The sequence below is a fragment of the Mus caroli genome, unplaced genomic scaffold, assembly GCF_978045245.1.
Source record: "Mus caroli unplaced genomic scaffold, Mus_caroli_1 scaffold_14, whole genome shotgun sequence".
Taxonomy (NCBI): domain Eukaryota; kingdom Metazoa; phylum Chordata; class Mammalia; order Rodentia; family Muridae; genus Mus; species Mus caroli.
In genome coordinates this window covers 51,153,512-51,170,413 of record NW_028227269.1, presented here as the reverse complement: position 1 = coordinate 51,170,413, position 16,902 = coordinate 51,153,512, and the positions used below count along the sequence as shown (strand labels likewise).

The 16,902-nt window shown below is 43.8% G+C and overlaps 1 protein-coding gene across 16 annotated transcripts in view; it reads right to left on the bottom strand.

Annotated features, from left to right (window-relative positions):
- The window catches only part of Akap6 (A-kinase anchoring protein 6), a 435,939-nt gene that overhangs the window by 211,400 nt on the left and 207,637 nt on the right, over window positions 1-16,902 (bottom strand). For all 16 annotated transcript variants that reach the window (XM_085830363.1, XM_029484603.2, XM_021179349.3 and 13 more), the window contains one exon: window positions 6,340-6,462. In XM_085830363.1, coding sequence (XP_085686489.1) covers window positions 6,340-6,462 — 123 coding nt within the window. The remainder of the gene's footprint in view (window positions 1-6,339; window positions 6,463-16,902) is intronic.

Genomic DNA, 16,902 nt, shown 5'->3' with positions numbered 1-16,902 from the left:
ACCCACACTCTGTTGGGTGTAGTGCAGGGCGCCATAGACCAGAACAGGGCAGACAAAAAGATGTTGTCTGACATTTCTGACTGAACATGAGCGAGTCTCAAAAGCAGCTCTTGGTGTGAACCCCTGATTCGCCCTATAATCTTCTCCTGTCCCCCTCCCCCAACCCACTCCCACTCACCCAGTGTTCCTGTTCCCACTGCTCTGATGTTCTTGGGGGTTTTGGTTTGGTTTGGTTTGGTTTTTTTGATTTTTTAGAGACAGGGTTTCTCTGTGTAGCCCTGGCTGTCCTGGAACTCACTCTGTAGACCAGGCTGGCCCGAACTCAGAAATCCGCCTGCCTCTGCCTCCTAAGTGCTGGGATTAAAGGCATGCGCCAACACAGCCCAGTTTGCTCTGATGTTCTTAATCTCCACATGGGCCTACAAACTGATCTTAAACTCGACCCTCTATATCTAAGGTTTCAGCTTTGATTTTCATGCCTGGTTTTGCCAGGTGCAGGATCCAGCATGGCTCCCCAAGTCTGCCTAAGTACAGGCACAAATTGTTGAGATGTCCCTGTTCTTTTGGAAGAGACTTCTTGATGGTTTCCTTTCGAGATATTTTCCATTCACAGCACAGACAAGGGATTGCTTCCTTTGGTATTTAAGAAATGCATGTAAATCCAGAAGTAGAGAATAGTAATGACCCAACAGAAAACCAGGCACAGATAATGAGCAGACAGACCCAAGGAAAGAAATGCAAACGATGCCCCCAAACACGGAGAAGGTGACAACCCCACCCCAAATGCTGGAAGCACAGTGTTCATCCTTGCTAACCACCGCATGGACAAGGCTAAGCAGTGTGCAACAAGCTTCAACAGCAGACGGCAGTGGGCGTGCTCAGCACGGAGCACACACCGCATCGTCTCCACCAAAGACGGTCGGTCTAGTGGTAGATGAAAGTTTTCAATGTGTAGAACCTTTTTAGCCAGAAAGTCTGAATGTAAGGACAGACTCATACCAAACAAGATGATTAAGGTCTGAGCACATGCACAGAAGCATCGTTGGAGATAGAAGACCACACATAACCTAAGGGTCTAGCATAAAGGATTAGTTAAAGGAAATCACAAGAGTACCCCGGATGGAAATACTGTTAAAGCCGTCCAAAGGGGATAAAGTTGTGTTATAGTTACTGGTTTTGATCTGTTGCTGGTTTAAGCTGGACACAAAGCACCGTACATATGTGTAGCTGTTTTTAAATACTTGGGATAATCGTGTGATGATAGCAAGAAAGAGCAGAGAGCTGGTGTCTGAGAGGACAGGAGGGAGGCCTCTCCTCAGACCTTTTTTACTGCCACCCACTTCGAGTAGTTTCTGCCATGCCTGCACACAGCCAGGCAAAAATCCATCATTTTTGAAGAATGATGACTGCTTGTCCATACTAGAACATCAAATACTCTACTCAAGCCAGTCCTCCACTGTGATCATTCAGCTAAACTCTGCCAGCCTGGCCTCACCCCCATGGGACTTGTGACTGACTCCTGTCGCTCTTCTGCTTGACACAAAACCAAAAGTTTCAGTACCCCAGAGAAACATTTGGCGATTTAAATTGTCACTTAGTGTCCCTTACTGTCCAGTAGCACCCTTCAAGGCTCAAGCGGAGGCTCAGCCTCACCTGACAGTCCCCTTCCCACTCTTCCTCGATGACCCTCACCGTGATATCCCTACCCCAGCTCTCTCCTCTCATTTGATCCGACAGAGTAATCTATGCCCTTCAAGGCCTTCATCTAATTATCTCTAGGAAAACAGTAAACCTTTTCCCTGAACTCCTTCATTTATCCTATATAATTTTACTGGTCAGGACTATATCGTATAACCTATGGTCGTCTCTGTTCGATAGAAAGCCCCAAGAGAAGGCAAGTTCAAGCAGTGTGCTCTACGGGGGGGGGGGGGGGGGGGCGGGGGGGGATGTTCTCAACCTGTGGGTCGAGATCCCTTAGGAGATCTGGGAGGGTCAAAACCCATATGTTTACATTACAGTTCACAACAGTAGCAAAGTTACAATTAGGAAATAGCAATGAAAATTCTTTTCTGGTTTAGGGTCACCACAACATGAACTGCATTAGAAGGAGGCAGCATTGGGAAGGCTGAGAATCAGTTGAGAACCATTGCTCTAGCACCTCAGGATCTGCCTGGTTGCACGGGTGCTTCAGACGTATGAACTAAAATCTTGAACCCATAGTCGCCATTTTGCTGCACAGCTGTCACGTATCAAATTGAATTACAAATGTTGCTTCTTAAGACAAGCATGGAGGTGCCTGCTATTCTGGTACTCTGAGCTGGTGGCCAGCCTGAGCCTGTCAGCTGGTACCCTGACCTCCTGGGCTACATAGTCAGAGAGTTCTTATAACAAACTTAAAACTCCCAGACAACATGAAATTGGTCAATCCTTGTGCCATAGAGTATGGGACGCCTACCCAAATTTCCTTTCCATGTTTAAGACTGGCCCTGCCCTAGGCTTAGTCATTGCAATTGCCCAACTCTCTGGTCTGGCTGGACTACAGTAGTTCACCCTGGATAGTCTGACTGGCTATAAAAGAGTTAAGATCTGGTTTGTTTTCCTGGCTCCGATGTCTAGGGAGTGGTACTCATTTGGTGAGTTAGGTATGTCTTCCAAGGACTCTGGAGATGAGAGATCTCCTTCCAGAAGCACATGGACAAACTTGTGGACCTAGCCAGGATGGCTTCCTCTGTGGCCTTACTCCTGAACATTTCCTTAAAGGAATGTAATCTAAACACTCTCGATGGCTATTTCCTAAGCACACAGTCTATCCCAGAGCTACGTCCTCTGGCATGCGGTGGTTATTCACAATGTTTGCACGTATTGTGCTTCTACTCAGGTGTATACATAATTTGAAAGACTGTGGAGGAAACATTAAACGTTCATCAGGAACTCAAGGCATCAGGCGTGGCCCATGCACATGTGAACAACACAGAAAGAACATCGGTAGATGCGATGTCATTATAGCTAACAAGAAACATGCTGAAGGAGAGAGATCAGGCCTGTGCCCCAGTGGAGAGCATGCTGGCTGGTCTTACGCCTATGAAGTTAGAGACAGAGCAAACTGGATAGTACAGAAAAACCAAATCAGCAGTTGCTTAGGGATGCAGTGCAGTCTGGGAAGGGCTGAAGGAAGGAATCTCAAAGTGTCATGAGGAGGTTTGGAGAGATGAATGCGCTCACTATCATGATGTTGGTGGAGTGTATATATCTTTCAGATTGTCAAAGCTCGTGAACGTTCATACTCTAAGATATGCGATCTCGCAGGCCAAACACTCCAGTGGAGCTGTTTTTGAAGAGGAAACAGACAACAGTGAAGGAAAGAGAAAGGGGGATCTTCCCCATAGCACATCCGTACAATGCTCCTTCTAAAATTGCCTTCAGGAAAGGAGAATGACCAGCACCCGCCACCCACCACCTCCAAATGACACTTCCTGAAAGGGCCAGCTTCCAGAAAGATGGGAACTGTAGTTTTGAAGGAGCAGACAAGTTGCAAGCAGATGATTAATTATCGTGGAAAATCGCTGATGTGCCATGACAATTCCACACTGTCCCCTACAGCTAAAATAAAATTCCCGACTCTCGCTCAGAGAGGCATTGTAAAGCTTTAATTGATTACGGTTGATGAAAAACCCTTGGCTGCCATCATGGAAAATAACTGAATTAAGTATGAAGATATAGATGTACAACTGTTTTTTTGGTATTTGTTTATCTTTACGAGTACATACTAGAAGAGACCACCTATCCCAATGTATTATATCAGAGAAGACAATCGCTCTCAGGTCCCACATTCCTAAAGACTGAAGACTAAATCTTAGGATCTAGAAAAAGATGATCTAGCAAGTGTATCTGACAACCTCTACTACTGTGTGACACTGTAAAAACCCTCTGCTCCCACATCAGGGAACAATGACGGTTTGTATAGACTAAGCTAGGATATGAATCTCTAGGCTCACTTGAATAGTTTTCATAGAAAGGTAGACTTTGCCTCCTTTTGAGACTAAAAGAATATTAGTTCAGCACAATGATAATACAATAAGATAAAGATGACAATCAGGGACAGAGGGTAAGGTGGACAGAGAGAAGCTGAGCCTTGTCCTGTGGTAACTGGCCTGGTAGAGTCCAGGGACTCCCGTGAATGATTTCTGTAGCATTCCACAGCAAACCATGCACAGAAGTCTAATGTGGCTATTGCACACAGCTATTCTCAGAAGTTCAATGTGAGACTGACTTAACAGTCCGTGAACTGGCCTGCAAACCATAGTCTCTCGCCATTTGAAAAGCAGAGATAAGCAAACTTTACCTATATCATCCCTATGCTAGCCAGAATAGTCGGAGAGAGAGAGAAAAAAAAAAGTTCCCCCCCAAGATGGTAATCCTTTGACAGAAACAGAGAGAGAGACATCAGGAAGGACTCTTTGGTGACCCACAGCAGTGGGCAGTGACTCCATGTTTGGGATGAGAGCTGCCTGAGCTTCTTAATAGGCACCAATAAAAAGTTCTGCAATTGCTAAGGCTACATAGAGTAAGGTCATAGACACAGTAGCAATTTAAACTGAGTGATAATATAAGACTTCTGACATTGTATTAGCAACATTCTAAGTTAACATTAGATACATAAAGTTAGTTGCAACTACATAATAATACGAAATGCCCCTTCATAAAAGAAACTTCTAGCTTTGGGCTAGCATGAGGTGAGGCTGGCACAGGGATGTTAAGCAAGATTTCTGTAAGATAGCTGAGACAGGGCTATGCAATGGTGACACAGGGGCATGCTACGCAGAGAGGAAAGGCCCTTGCCAGGCTTTCCTCCTGGCTTTCGGTGAGCAACCCACAGCTAGGGCACCTTATGCCCTCGTGCCCTCTGGAACCTCAAAAGCTGGATGTGTGTTTTCCATAAAATATTAAATCAAGAAAATTAAGACAGCACACTTGATGTGAAATAAAGTTCATATAGTCCTGTTTAAACACAGATTAGAATTTCTGTCAGAACAGTGCCAGGGCAACGCTGACATTCTAATTAATATAATTTACATCATAAAGCACTGAATATCTTTATCTTGCTATTATGAAATGCCCTCCAAAAAAAAATTAAAAAAAAAAAAAAAACCTGAAAAGTGTGTTCTTCGGGGAATTGAGTGTTCAGGGCAGTCTTTCCAAACCCAGTACAAGAGAGGCACTTACGGCCACTGGCGTTTCTACGGCCCGGACTGTCAACCCAGGCCATGTTCATCTGGAAGACTACCTGCATGCAGTAACTGGTTCCCGGGACTGTTTAACTTGCAGTCACATAAAACATGTTCAAAACACAACACTAAATAAACTAAAGTTCTCTCTTTTTTGTGTCCGTCCGTCTTCCTTCTGCAGTCTTTCCCGTGAAACCTCGCGCATGGGACTCTCCATGGTGCATAGTCTATTCCAAATTCTAAGCGTGTAAGAGGGGCAGAAATCAACCCCACACTTGGGCACCCAAGGATTCCTGTTCATTGCCTTTGTCAATTTTATGCTATCAGTGAAAGGAATAAAGATGAGATCCTCAAAGCCTGAGTTTTCATTTCCTATGACAACGTGCTTTTTTGTCACGCTTTATCACACTCCGGGTACCAGGGTCCCACCCCTTCATAATTGATATCGGCCATTTGAAGCATTCACTACAAACCTCCCGAGGTTCATCAAATGTATCCTGGTCTATAATTCCTGCTTTAAACAGACTCAAAGCATAGTCACCCAAGTGTTATCCACAATGACTTCCTGGTTTTCCCTAAGCAGAGGGCCCGGCATAATGACAGTTGTATTAATTATCTGCTGAAAAATCCACGTAGCAGCAGAAATGATGGAGATCATCATTTTAAATATTTTATTAAAATAGCCAAGTGTAGAACAGATTAAATAGACCTTCTTGATAATGAGGGGCTCATTAATTTTACAAGAACTCCAGAAAGCTTCAGAATGGTCATCAAATTTTTCTCTTTTATTCATTTATTTTTTTTTTCCCCAAGAAGAGGGAAATCTTCAATCATCACTTTAGAGAACACGGGTCTAATAAGATTTTCTAAGGTGTTTTAAAATAGCGTCCCTTCTGGAGAAAGCTTTGAAGCATCTGTTTGAAGTACGGAGGCCTTAGGGGTCATATTATCACTTGAAATGCCTGAAAATGGTCAGCTTGAGGCTTAACCCCATTAGAGCTTGGGTTCATTAGCATATAATGACGTTTGATAACTAAAATTGATATTGGACCTAAACAAATCGCGACATCGAAATCCTTGACAGAAAGAGAAGCCACAGCATGCTCTTGCCTACCAAGTGTGTCTCCAGGTACAGCCGGAGGCTGTCCGTCTCGGCTTTAGGCGGAGTCCAGTTCTCCGTGGTCTCCATGGCTTCGTTTAGCCACTGAATGAATTCGTCCAGCTTGTTCACAAACCCCTGTGAGAGAAGGAATAGAAGAAAAGGGCACAAAGGGAAGGTTAGTTGATTATTTTTAAAGATAATCTTAAAAATCCCAAACTTTGCCTCAAACTATGGCAAACCTTCCTACTGTTTTCTTTTGTTGTTTGTTTGGTTGGTTGGTTTGGGTTGGGTTGGGTTGGGTTTCGTTGATGACCACTGCTCCTGGCCCGAAATCCTTCCAAACAGGAAATCAAGTTCTCGCCTGGATTTTACCTAGAGGCAGCTTCCTAGAGAACGATTAGACCGTGGGGTGCACTGCGTAAGTTACCTCAAAACATCTCTAGTGCGTGACAAACTTCTGCTTGCCCACACCCAAACCACAGCCTGGCTTGGGGACGCAGAGGGGGCTGGGGGGTGGGCATTGAGTACAGATGACCCCGCCCATTCAGAGTGTTTGGAGCCAAGTTACTAGAGCTGAATGAGGAAGACACCCAATTGTGTTCCATCATCAGTCCAAGTTTCTGTGGCTGAGCCTGTGGGTACTCGGAAGAAGAGAAGGGCAGAAAAGAGACACCACGGAACAAATGCAGACAGACACCTGACTGGCTGAGTATGTCTGGACGGGAAGAAATATTCTTGCCCGGGAAGCACAAATCACAATAATCTTGCGATTTTTCAAATAGTGGTTATAAAATTTTATTGACCATTTAAAAGAACACATCTGTGGAGACAGAAAATATTTTGAAAAAGTGAAAATCCAGCTATAAACTGAACCTGGCATCTGCTTTCCATGTGTAGGTCAACAGCGCCACCTGGAGGTCATGAGGTGCAAGGGCAGGCCTCCATGTTCATTCGGTTTGGTATGCTGTTTCCCTATTACAGGAAATCCATCCTTTCTTTTTTTCCTTCCCTTTTCCTTTCCCTTTCCCTTCCCTTTCCCTTTTCCTTTTCCTTTTCCTTTCCTTCCTTCCTTCTTTCTCTTTTTACCTTTGATTTATTTTGATCAATATTTTAATGCCTTAATGAGGACATCCTAAGACAAAAATAAGACCAATATGTAGACGTTTACTTTCTTTGTCATGCTTCTCAGAAGTTGAATTTTATTATTTAGTACATCCTAGATTTTTTTAAAAATCCATAACCTGAAATATGAACAGTTTTCCCCTAGTGGATTATAAGAAAAAGAGAAATGGGGTAGGATGTTAGCAAAGACAAAAGCAGACGGATAAAGACCAGAGACACGCTCCTGTTCCAAAGGGAGAGATCAGATACAGAGGCCCACAGTCTCTACTAGAGCGCGCCACTCCCGACCTGGGTGGATCTCCGTCTGGCACCCGTGGAGTGGTGTGTCCGTGTTTTCCCAGGCTTTCCTAGGGGGTTGTCAATACTTCACATCTCCCCACCTGCCATATTTAAGACAGATGCCTCTGATGTTCCTGTCACTTCCGCAAGCACAGCATAGCCCTGTGGAACTCAAGTCGTCAGACAGTACCCTCATAATGGCATTTTTGTGGAAGAGTTAAGAGACCCTTCGGCGAGCACAGAAACATATAGAAGTGTTATCTGTCACCTACAGGAGAGTGTAGATGATGGCAACTAAAATGGGAATCGTAATTTTAGTACACAGGACATCCACCACTGACTGTTAAGTCTGACTTGAGTTGTTGTATATAAATTGGTGTGTGGATTAAAATTAAGTCAGGGAGCAAGCTATTTGGAAACAAGTTGAATCTGAAGGGTAAATAGTTAAGTATGCTATTTTAAATATAATCAATACTAGATGATTAATTATCATCCCCCCCCCCAAAAAAAAAACAACCATGAAAGCTTATGAGTGTGTCCAGGGTCATAGATGTTGTTAGTCAAAAAGTTTTAAGTCGTGCATGTCAGATTTCCTAGCAGAACCACGAGTGCAGGGTTAGCTGAGATTTCTGAGATGCAATTAGCAAACCCAGGGCCCTGGGAAACCTTCCTTGAACGCGTGTCTATGCAGCTCAGGCAGTCAACAAAACAGGGTAGACATCAAAGACAACAAGGACCTTTCTCTGCAAATGTCTTCTCAACTGCAGCCCACCCTCGCCGTTTTTATTTGCTGGGTGATCTCCTGCCTCCTCTTTTGGCGATACCAAGTTTCATCCATCGAGGCAGAAACATGAGAAGTCTCAGTGTTCCTGTTTGTAACAAACACCTGGTTGTACTTTCTCTTAGGGAAATCTTGGCTCTCTACACCCCAGTGGGGGCACTGTTGCTGTGCGTGGCCTTAAGAGTGTGGATGCAAACTGTTGAATGGAAATCCAGTTTCCCTGGCGTTCAGTCAGTTCTTGATGTATTGATCTCCTGGCTTTGTCCAGTGTTCCAGCACCTCCGTCTACTACCAAAGGCACTTCCTGTGAGTCACAGGACATGTCCTCTCTCAGAAAGACCAAGAGAGTGGTGCACACAGGTGCATTCACACTTAGACCCACACACAGCTGATGCTTGCTTTCAGAGGACCCACTGACATCTTTGTGGTGTGAATAAAGGAAAACAGGCCAGTGTGGATGACAACAGGCAGAAAATGGGGTAAATCTAGAAAATGCAACTATTTTGAAATAGGGATCAAACTATAGTACGACAAAAACTGATCATTCATTCATTCATTCATTCATTGAAATACTTAGTAAGATCCTACTGTGTATGAAGCAAACTGGTAGACATGAATGGGCACAGAAAGGTAAATACCGATATTTAAAAAGCCGGCAGGATGCAAAGCATGTCTAAACTCTGACATGTTGGATTCAAATGATTTTGTAAGAAAAGCAGCTCCTAAGAAAGAATGAGGGACGTATTCTGTTATACACAGCACTCTTGTCTGTACCTTAATTTGTTCCTTCCTATGGTTGGTACTAAGGGACATGAGTGTGTTTCTCTAGTGTTCTGGATAACTATAGAAGTCAGGTTTCCTCCTGCCTGGTGCTGCCCTGCACTGTGTAGAGAATGCACCTCCCCCACCCCACCGCACAAAGGCTGAGGTGGGAGCCTGGCTCCTCCGTTCCTGGACTCCCCAGCTCCTCAGCTCCTCTCCCTTTGTACTGATCTCTTTCTGCCCCCTCTTTTGAGAGGAACTCTACAAGAAAGATCACTGCAGAAGTCCCTCCTAACGTACGGAAGACTTAAAGGAAGTTAAATGCTTGAACGTGACCATTCAACCTGTACCTTAACAGACTGAATGGCTCCGTTTACTGACAGAGGAAGTGGTCAGCAGGCAGTGTTAGCCACGTCCAGAATGGTCAGTTTCCCTGTGGTGTCTGGCATCTGGATGTGAACCTTGTGTAGCTGTGTGTCTTCACCTCAAAAGGATTCTGTCTCCTGTTAGAGACCCCAGATGTGAATTCTGGGCCAGACTAGATCAAATCAGCTGCCTACAAGCAGGGCCGTGCAGAAGAACCCCGGAACCGTGAACAACAACTTTATGGAGAAAAAAAAAATGGCCAACTTCTATTGGTATTTTAAGTCGTTAAAACCTAATTGCTACTTTCTCAGTATTCCACAGTTAAAGGCCCAGTGAATTCATCCAGATAATTCTAGCTGAAGTAATAAGCACCCTCACTACAGCTAGGATCTGTTGTGTAAAATAAAACACTTAGGACCTGTAATGATCACAGGAGGTGGGGACTGTTGTCACTCTCGGTATGCAGATGAGAAGAGCAAGTGTCTTGTCCGTGCCCTGGAGCTGAAAGGTGATGGACTCAGTACCCAAACCAGGAGCTGGAAGGTGATGGACTCAGTACCCAAAACCTGGGGCTGGAAGGTGATGGACTCAGTACCCAAACCTAGAGCTGGAAGGTGATGGACTCAGTACCCAAACCAGGAGCTGGAAGGTGATGGACTCAGTACCCAAACCTGGAGCTGGAAGGTGATGAGCTCAGCACCCAAACCTGGAGCTGGAAGGTGATGGACTCAGTACCCAAACCTGGAGCTGGAAGGTGATGGACTCAGTACCCAAACCTGGAGCTGGAAGGTGATGGACTCAGTACACAAACAGGGTTTCACTGGTCCACATGACATTACGGAAGACCAGCTGGCTGACTTTACTGATAGGTTTTTCTCCCCAGAAATTGAAAGTTGAAAATAAATAAAGATTATGTAAGGATAACAAAAGATGGTATAGCAAAAGAGAGACACATTAACCGTGAGCCAGGGTAGACATTAGGGAACAGTGGTAGAGCCACTTAGAACTGAATTTGGTTCCAGCAGTTACTACAGGAGTTGTTTCCTGCCTTTGAAATCAGTTCCTTCACCTGTAAAATTCATGCAATAATATTTATTTGGGGGATTCCATGATAATTGCCAGAGAAAGTACATTAAAGGCTACTCATCCATAAATGAGACCTCTTTCTCAACACCCACTGCCACCACCAACACCTGGAGAACATCGCAGAAGAGGAGGCGAAAAGACTGTAAGAGCAGGATGATGGCAGGAGCACTGTGTAAGAGCAGGATGGTGGGGAGGAGCACTGTGTAAGAGCAGGATGGTGGGGAGGAGCACTGTGTAAGAGTAGTATGGTGGGAGGGGCACTGTGTAAGAGTGGGATGGTGGGAGGAGCACTGTGTAAGAGTGGGATGATAGGAGGAGCACTGTGTAAGAGTAGGATGATGGGAGGGGCACTGTGTAAGAGCGGGATGATAGGAAGAGCACTGTGTAAGAGCAGGATGATGGGAGGAGCACTGTGTAAGAGCAGGATGATGGGAGGAGCACTGTGTAAGAGTAGGATGATGGGAAGAGCACTGTGTAAGAGCAGGATGATGGGAGGAGCACTGTGTAAGAGCGGGATGATAGGAAGAGCACTGTGTAAGAGCAGGATGATGGGAGGAGCACTGTGTAAGAGCAGGATGATGGGAGGAGCACTGTGTAAGAGTAGGATGATGGGAAGAGCACTGTGTAAGAGCAGGATGATGGGAGGAGCACTGTGAGACACTCAGTTCTGGATTGACTGAGGATTAATGTAGCATCCTCAAGACCTCTCAGCAGTTATGAAGGCAGAAAGGCCCCTGGAACATAATGGCCAGCCAACTAAGATGAGGGGTAAGCTCCAAGCTGCACGAAAGACTGTCTCAAAACCTAAGATGCGGAGGACTCAGTGAAGACACATGATCTGACTCTGGCCTCCACATGTACCCATTCCTGTTGCAAACACACATACACACAGAGACATGCACAGACATACACACAGACACACACATACAGACACACAGAGAGACACAGACACACAGACACAGACACACACATACACACACACACAGACACATACACACAGACACACACACACACAGACACACAGAGAGACACAGACACACAGACACACACACACACACATACAGACACACACAGAGACACAGACACACACACACAGACACACACATATAGACACACACAGAGACACAGACACACAGACACACACACACTCAATTGCCCAGTAAGAGCACAGCACTGTGTGAAGTTGATAAGCACTGCCGAGATGAGTGAGAAAAGTTCCCACACAGCCACAGCCTGACAGGCTGCAGCCACTGCTCTGGGCACGAAGAGACAGCCAAGGTTCTGCTTCCCGCATCACTGAGCCACTGAACAGAAAGCAGCCCAGCCGGGGAAACCTACAGGTTAGCAAGGACACCACCAATACATGTTTCTATTAGTAGCCAAGCACTTAAGAATAAAATTTGACAACTTAAAACAATACACAATCTCGGGAACACGTCTTTGGCAGTGGGGCCACCAACAAGTAACACTTAAGGGACACCACAAACTTCCCGCAGTACAGCTTTATCTAGGCTCCAGTAAATTAGACCTCCATTTAGAAGTAAAATTATGCACGGAGATTGGATGTGAGCATCCTGCAGGGTAGAGATTCATGCATTTCTAAACATAATTCTTATACAGAATCTCGATCTGAGACGTCTAATTTAGGCTTTTATACAATCACACTCAAATGTGGCTTATCTCTTCCTGACCACGAATCTGCCTGCGTGTGGCAGTGCCACCAGATCCAGAGGCTCGGTGTGAAGTCCTGGGAATTACAAACACTTGTCTCCTCTGCTTCACTCAATTGCTCCCTTCCTGTTCACAAAGCCCAGACCAGGAGAGAAGAAGGCTGAGACCAAGAGAGGCGTGCCAATGGTGACAATGCCTCCTGAAACATTTAGTTTCTCTTCTAGTGTTCCAATGGGTAGCTTTAGAATATAAAAGCATACTGGTGTAATTGCCCCAGAAGAACGGGGCAAAAACGGGGGCGGGGGGGGGAGAATGTCAAGAAATAGCTTTATCTAAAGTCAACAGATAGAGATGGTCCATTCTGAGCTCAGGGTTATACAAGAGGGAAGCTGAGTTGAAATCTGTGGGCCTGGCAGTCCCAGTAATAATGATCTCAGCTAGGATGAGAGAAGCCCAGAAGGAGATCTGTCTTACAGTGGGGAAGGATTCCTGGAAAGAATTAGAGGCTTTGAATTCAGTCGCTCCCTATTTGTGTAGACAAAGAAATTATCAAAGACTCTAAGAGCAAAAGAAAAACGGAATACAAATCGTGAAGAACTAATTTAAAAAGCTTAAAAACACTTCAGAATAAACTGCAAGGAGTAATAAACGATTGCTAATTAATACATATTAATGTAGCCCTTACTTGTCAAACCTCCTTTTAACCCTCACAAGCGCCCTGTAAGATTCCCATACACTCTGCTTCATAGGGAGGAAGCTGCCACACGGACAGACTCGGATGTGAGGAGTGGAGCTGGGGGTGCTCCCAGGTCACCTCGCCATGCCCAAAGATTTACAGCCTTCCTCTAAGCAGGACTTTGGATGGAGTACCCTCAAACCTACAGGGAAACTTGAGCAGATTGGTTGATCTTTATTTGACTATAAGTACAAAATATTTGACATATTCATCCCTTTGAATTTAGGATATCAATACTTCAAAAGTTTTTCTAAAGACTTACTTTTATTGTATGTGTGTAGGTGCTTTGCCTGCATGTGTGTCTGTTTACCATGCATATGCAGTGCCCCAAGAAGCCAGAACCCTGCAACTGGAGCTACAAACAGTTGTGAGCTGCAATGCGATGCTGGGAATTGAACCTGGGCCCTCTGGAAAAGCAGCCAGTGCTCTTAACCACGGAGCCACCTCTCTGACCCTTTAAACAGTTTAATGGTAGGTTTTTCCATGAGCAGTAGTATAACTTTAAGTGCTTAATATTTCAGTTCTTCATCCCGGCTATTTTAATAACTAACAATATTTCTGAGTCATGGCAGCTTTCCCAGTGCACAGATGAAGACAATAGGGCACAGAGGTGTTGGGCATTTCACTTAAAGTCATAAAGCTATGAGATGGTTTTTTAGGATTCTTTTTCCAGGTTTGGACCACCACACCAGACTACGTAGACAGACTTTCCTCATGGGTACAGAGAGAGAAAAGGGCTGTAGCACCTCTGCTGGAAGCTCTTATTGCCACATCTGCTGCAGCTTAGTGTTCCCCGGGCCACTCAACCAACCGCGTCCCAGCTCAGAGCTTCCTTCCCATTCTAACTTCTCTCTTTTCTTGATTATTGTTTCTTTTTTGTCTTTCTCTCCTCATTCCTTCTTCTCCCAGCCCCCCTCCTGTCTTATTCTTCACTCCTCAGCTCTCTTTTCTCCTCTCCCTTTCCTACCTTTCCTTTCTGGTGTCTTTTATTCACAGCTGAAGTTCCCCTCCCCCCGTTTTGTTAGGGATAATCGTGCATCTTCAGTAAGCAATGTTTTCTGATTTTCCCAGAAAATTTTCAGGGTCAAAAAGAAGAGGTAGTTCCTTGACACTGAAGAGCAGAGCTGAAGATGTTGTTATACAGAGCAGAGCTGAAGATGTTCTACAAAAAGGCAAGGAGACTTGTGGAGTGTCTGTATAATTCCCGGGTATTCAAAAGATCACATGTAATTGTTGTGTTGTTACCTAAATAGTCTAACTTTTCTCTAGGGAACATATGCTTCTTTTAAGGCTATCATTCCTAGAAAAGCGACAAAATCCCACATGGAAAGTTGATCGTGTAGACAAGAAAATGCAACAACTGCCGTAGAACGTCAGGGCAGCCAATCAGAAGAGGACACAACTCAGAGCTCTATCACTGCAGATGAGCCGAGAGACAGAGAGCACACAGCTGGGCACAAATACCTGTTCACATCCGCCTACTCAAGCAAGGGAAAGGATGTTGAAACATTACAAACTGGACCACAGTGCACACGGGGATGGTTGTGGCAGGAGAACTTAGGCATCAGAGTGGCACTGTTCATTTTAAAGTTACCATAGGCATCTTCTGGGCAAGAGTTCCGGGTTCAAAATAAAAAAAAAAAAATAGACAAGGGCTTTGGGAATAATGCAAAGTTACCAATGCTACTGATTCAACATATATATATATATATATATATATATATATATATATATATATATGTATGTATATACACATATACATATACATATATACACATATATATAATATAGAAATATATATATTTCTCTACATTGAGTAACACCAACCTAGATGAATTAAATATTAAATTGCCCTTCTTGCAAAGCTTCTATAATACAAAGGATACTGTCAATAAGACAAAAAGGCAACCAACAGATTGGGAAAAGATCTTGACCAATCCTAAATCCAATAGAGGGTATATATATATATATATATATATATATATATATATATATATATATACACATATATATATATACATATATACACATATATGTATGTATGTATATACACACACATATATATACACATATATATATACATATATATTCAATATATGCAAAGAACTCAAGAAGTTAGACTCCAGAGAATCAAATAACCCTATTAAAAAATGGAGTACAGAGCTAAACAAAGAATCCTCAACTGAGGAATACTGAATGACTGAGAAGCACCTAAAGAAATGTTTAACATCGTTAGTCATCAGGGAAATGCAAATTTAAACATCCCTGAGATTCCACCTCACACCAGTCAGAATGGCTAAGATCAAAAACTCAGGTGACAGCAGATGCTGGCGAGGATGTGGAGAAAGAGGAACACTCCTCCATTGTTGGTGGGATTGCAAGCTGGTACAGCCACTCTGGAAATCAGTTTGGTGGTTCCTCAGAAAATTAGACATAGTACTACCAGAGGATCCAGCAATACCACTCCTGGGCATATATCCAGAAGATGTTTCAAGTCTTGTTTTTTAAACACTTTACCGATTAAGACTTCACAATGAATCAGAAACTGTACCGGGTGCTGGGATTCACAGATGGAAGAGCCTATGCCCTTACAGAGCTCATAGCCCAGGACATCCTGAAGTTAGGCTGTACCTGATCAGTACATCAAACATTTAATGTAAAAAATCCTTTGTACTTAGAACTTACTGGGAAAATGGACGAATATAGAAAATACAATGTAAAATGAGGTCACCAAAACTCAAAAAGAAAGAAAGGAACAAAGAATGAAAGCACAGGACCTCTCATGCCTGTGAGTCCTAGCCTGTAATGCACACATGTTTCTCTGTAAGTGTGCATATAGCAGAGCATTTAGAAAAGGGACTGAGAAAGGATCTATTAGGAAATGAGGAAGGTCAGAATTCAGGCAGAAAGACACACATTGTGAAGGGAAATGTGAACTTAATTGTTCTACCTTTCAGCTCTGCCCTGGGTTTCTTTTCCTTTTCTCTCTTCTTGTCTTTTTTTTTTTGGGGGGGGGGGATAAGCCCTATGCAGAGCTTCATGGCTTCAGCACTGCACAAACATCCACAGATGCCTGGCTTGAGACCAGGAACATGTTTGCTTTATGGTTAGCATCATCTAGGTGTGTGATGTTTTTAATTTGTGAGTTCATTACAATAAAGTGAGGAAACACTGAGGAAATTTTGTCTTCTTTGAGATTTGTTAATATTCACTATAGGAATTCGTAAATATGTATTGATAAATTTTAAGATGGCAATACTGTATGATATGGTAATATAAATGATACCTTGCTATGGGAAAATATCTATATGTTTTTAAAATAGTGAAGGTGGGGCATTAACTGTATGTAAATGTGTGTATGTCTGGCTTAAGAGACAGCCGATTTCTAGTTTTCTTCTGGATTTAATCTATAGCGTTAATTCCCCAAAACTCTCTTCTAGTATTACTGTGAGGACAGCTTTATCTTTGCACACCCCTGAAAGTGTCTTAGGAACCAGGGAGAGGTAACTGGGCCACAGTCTGAGAACCTCTCATGAATATGCCGCTAAAGGGTCAGGAGCCGCTAGGAAGGACGTTCACTTGGCAGCTTCTTAGAGGGAACTACTAGTCTGGCCATTGTCAGATAAGGGTAAATGATTTGGAAAAGAGAGACGAGGGCATGAGAGGAACAGAGAGCTGTGGCAAATAAAGCCCAAGAGGGAACAGCCTGTGAGAGCTCTGTGTAGTTGAACACAACTAACACTGGAAAGGGGAAAGAAACAGTGAGGAAGGA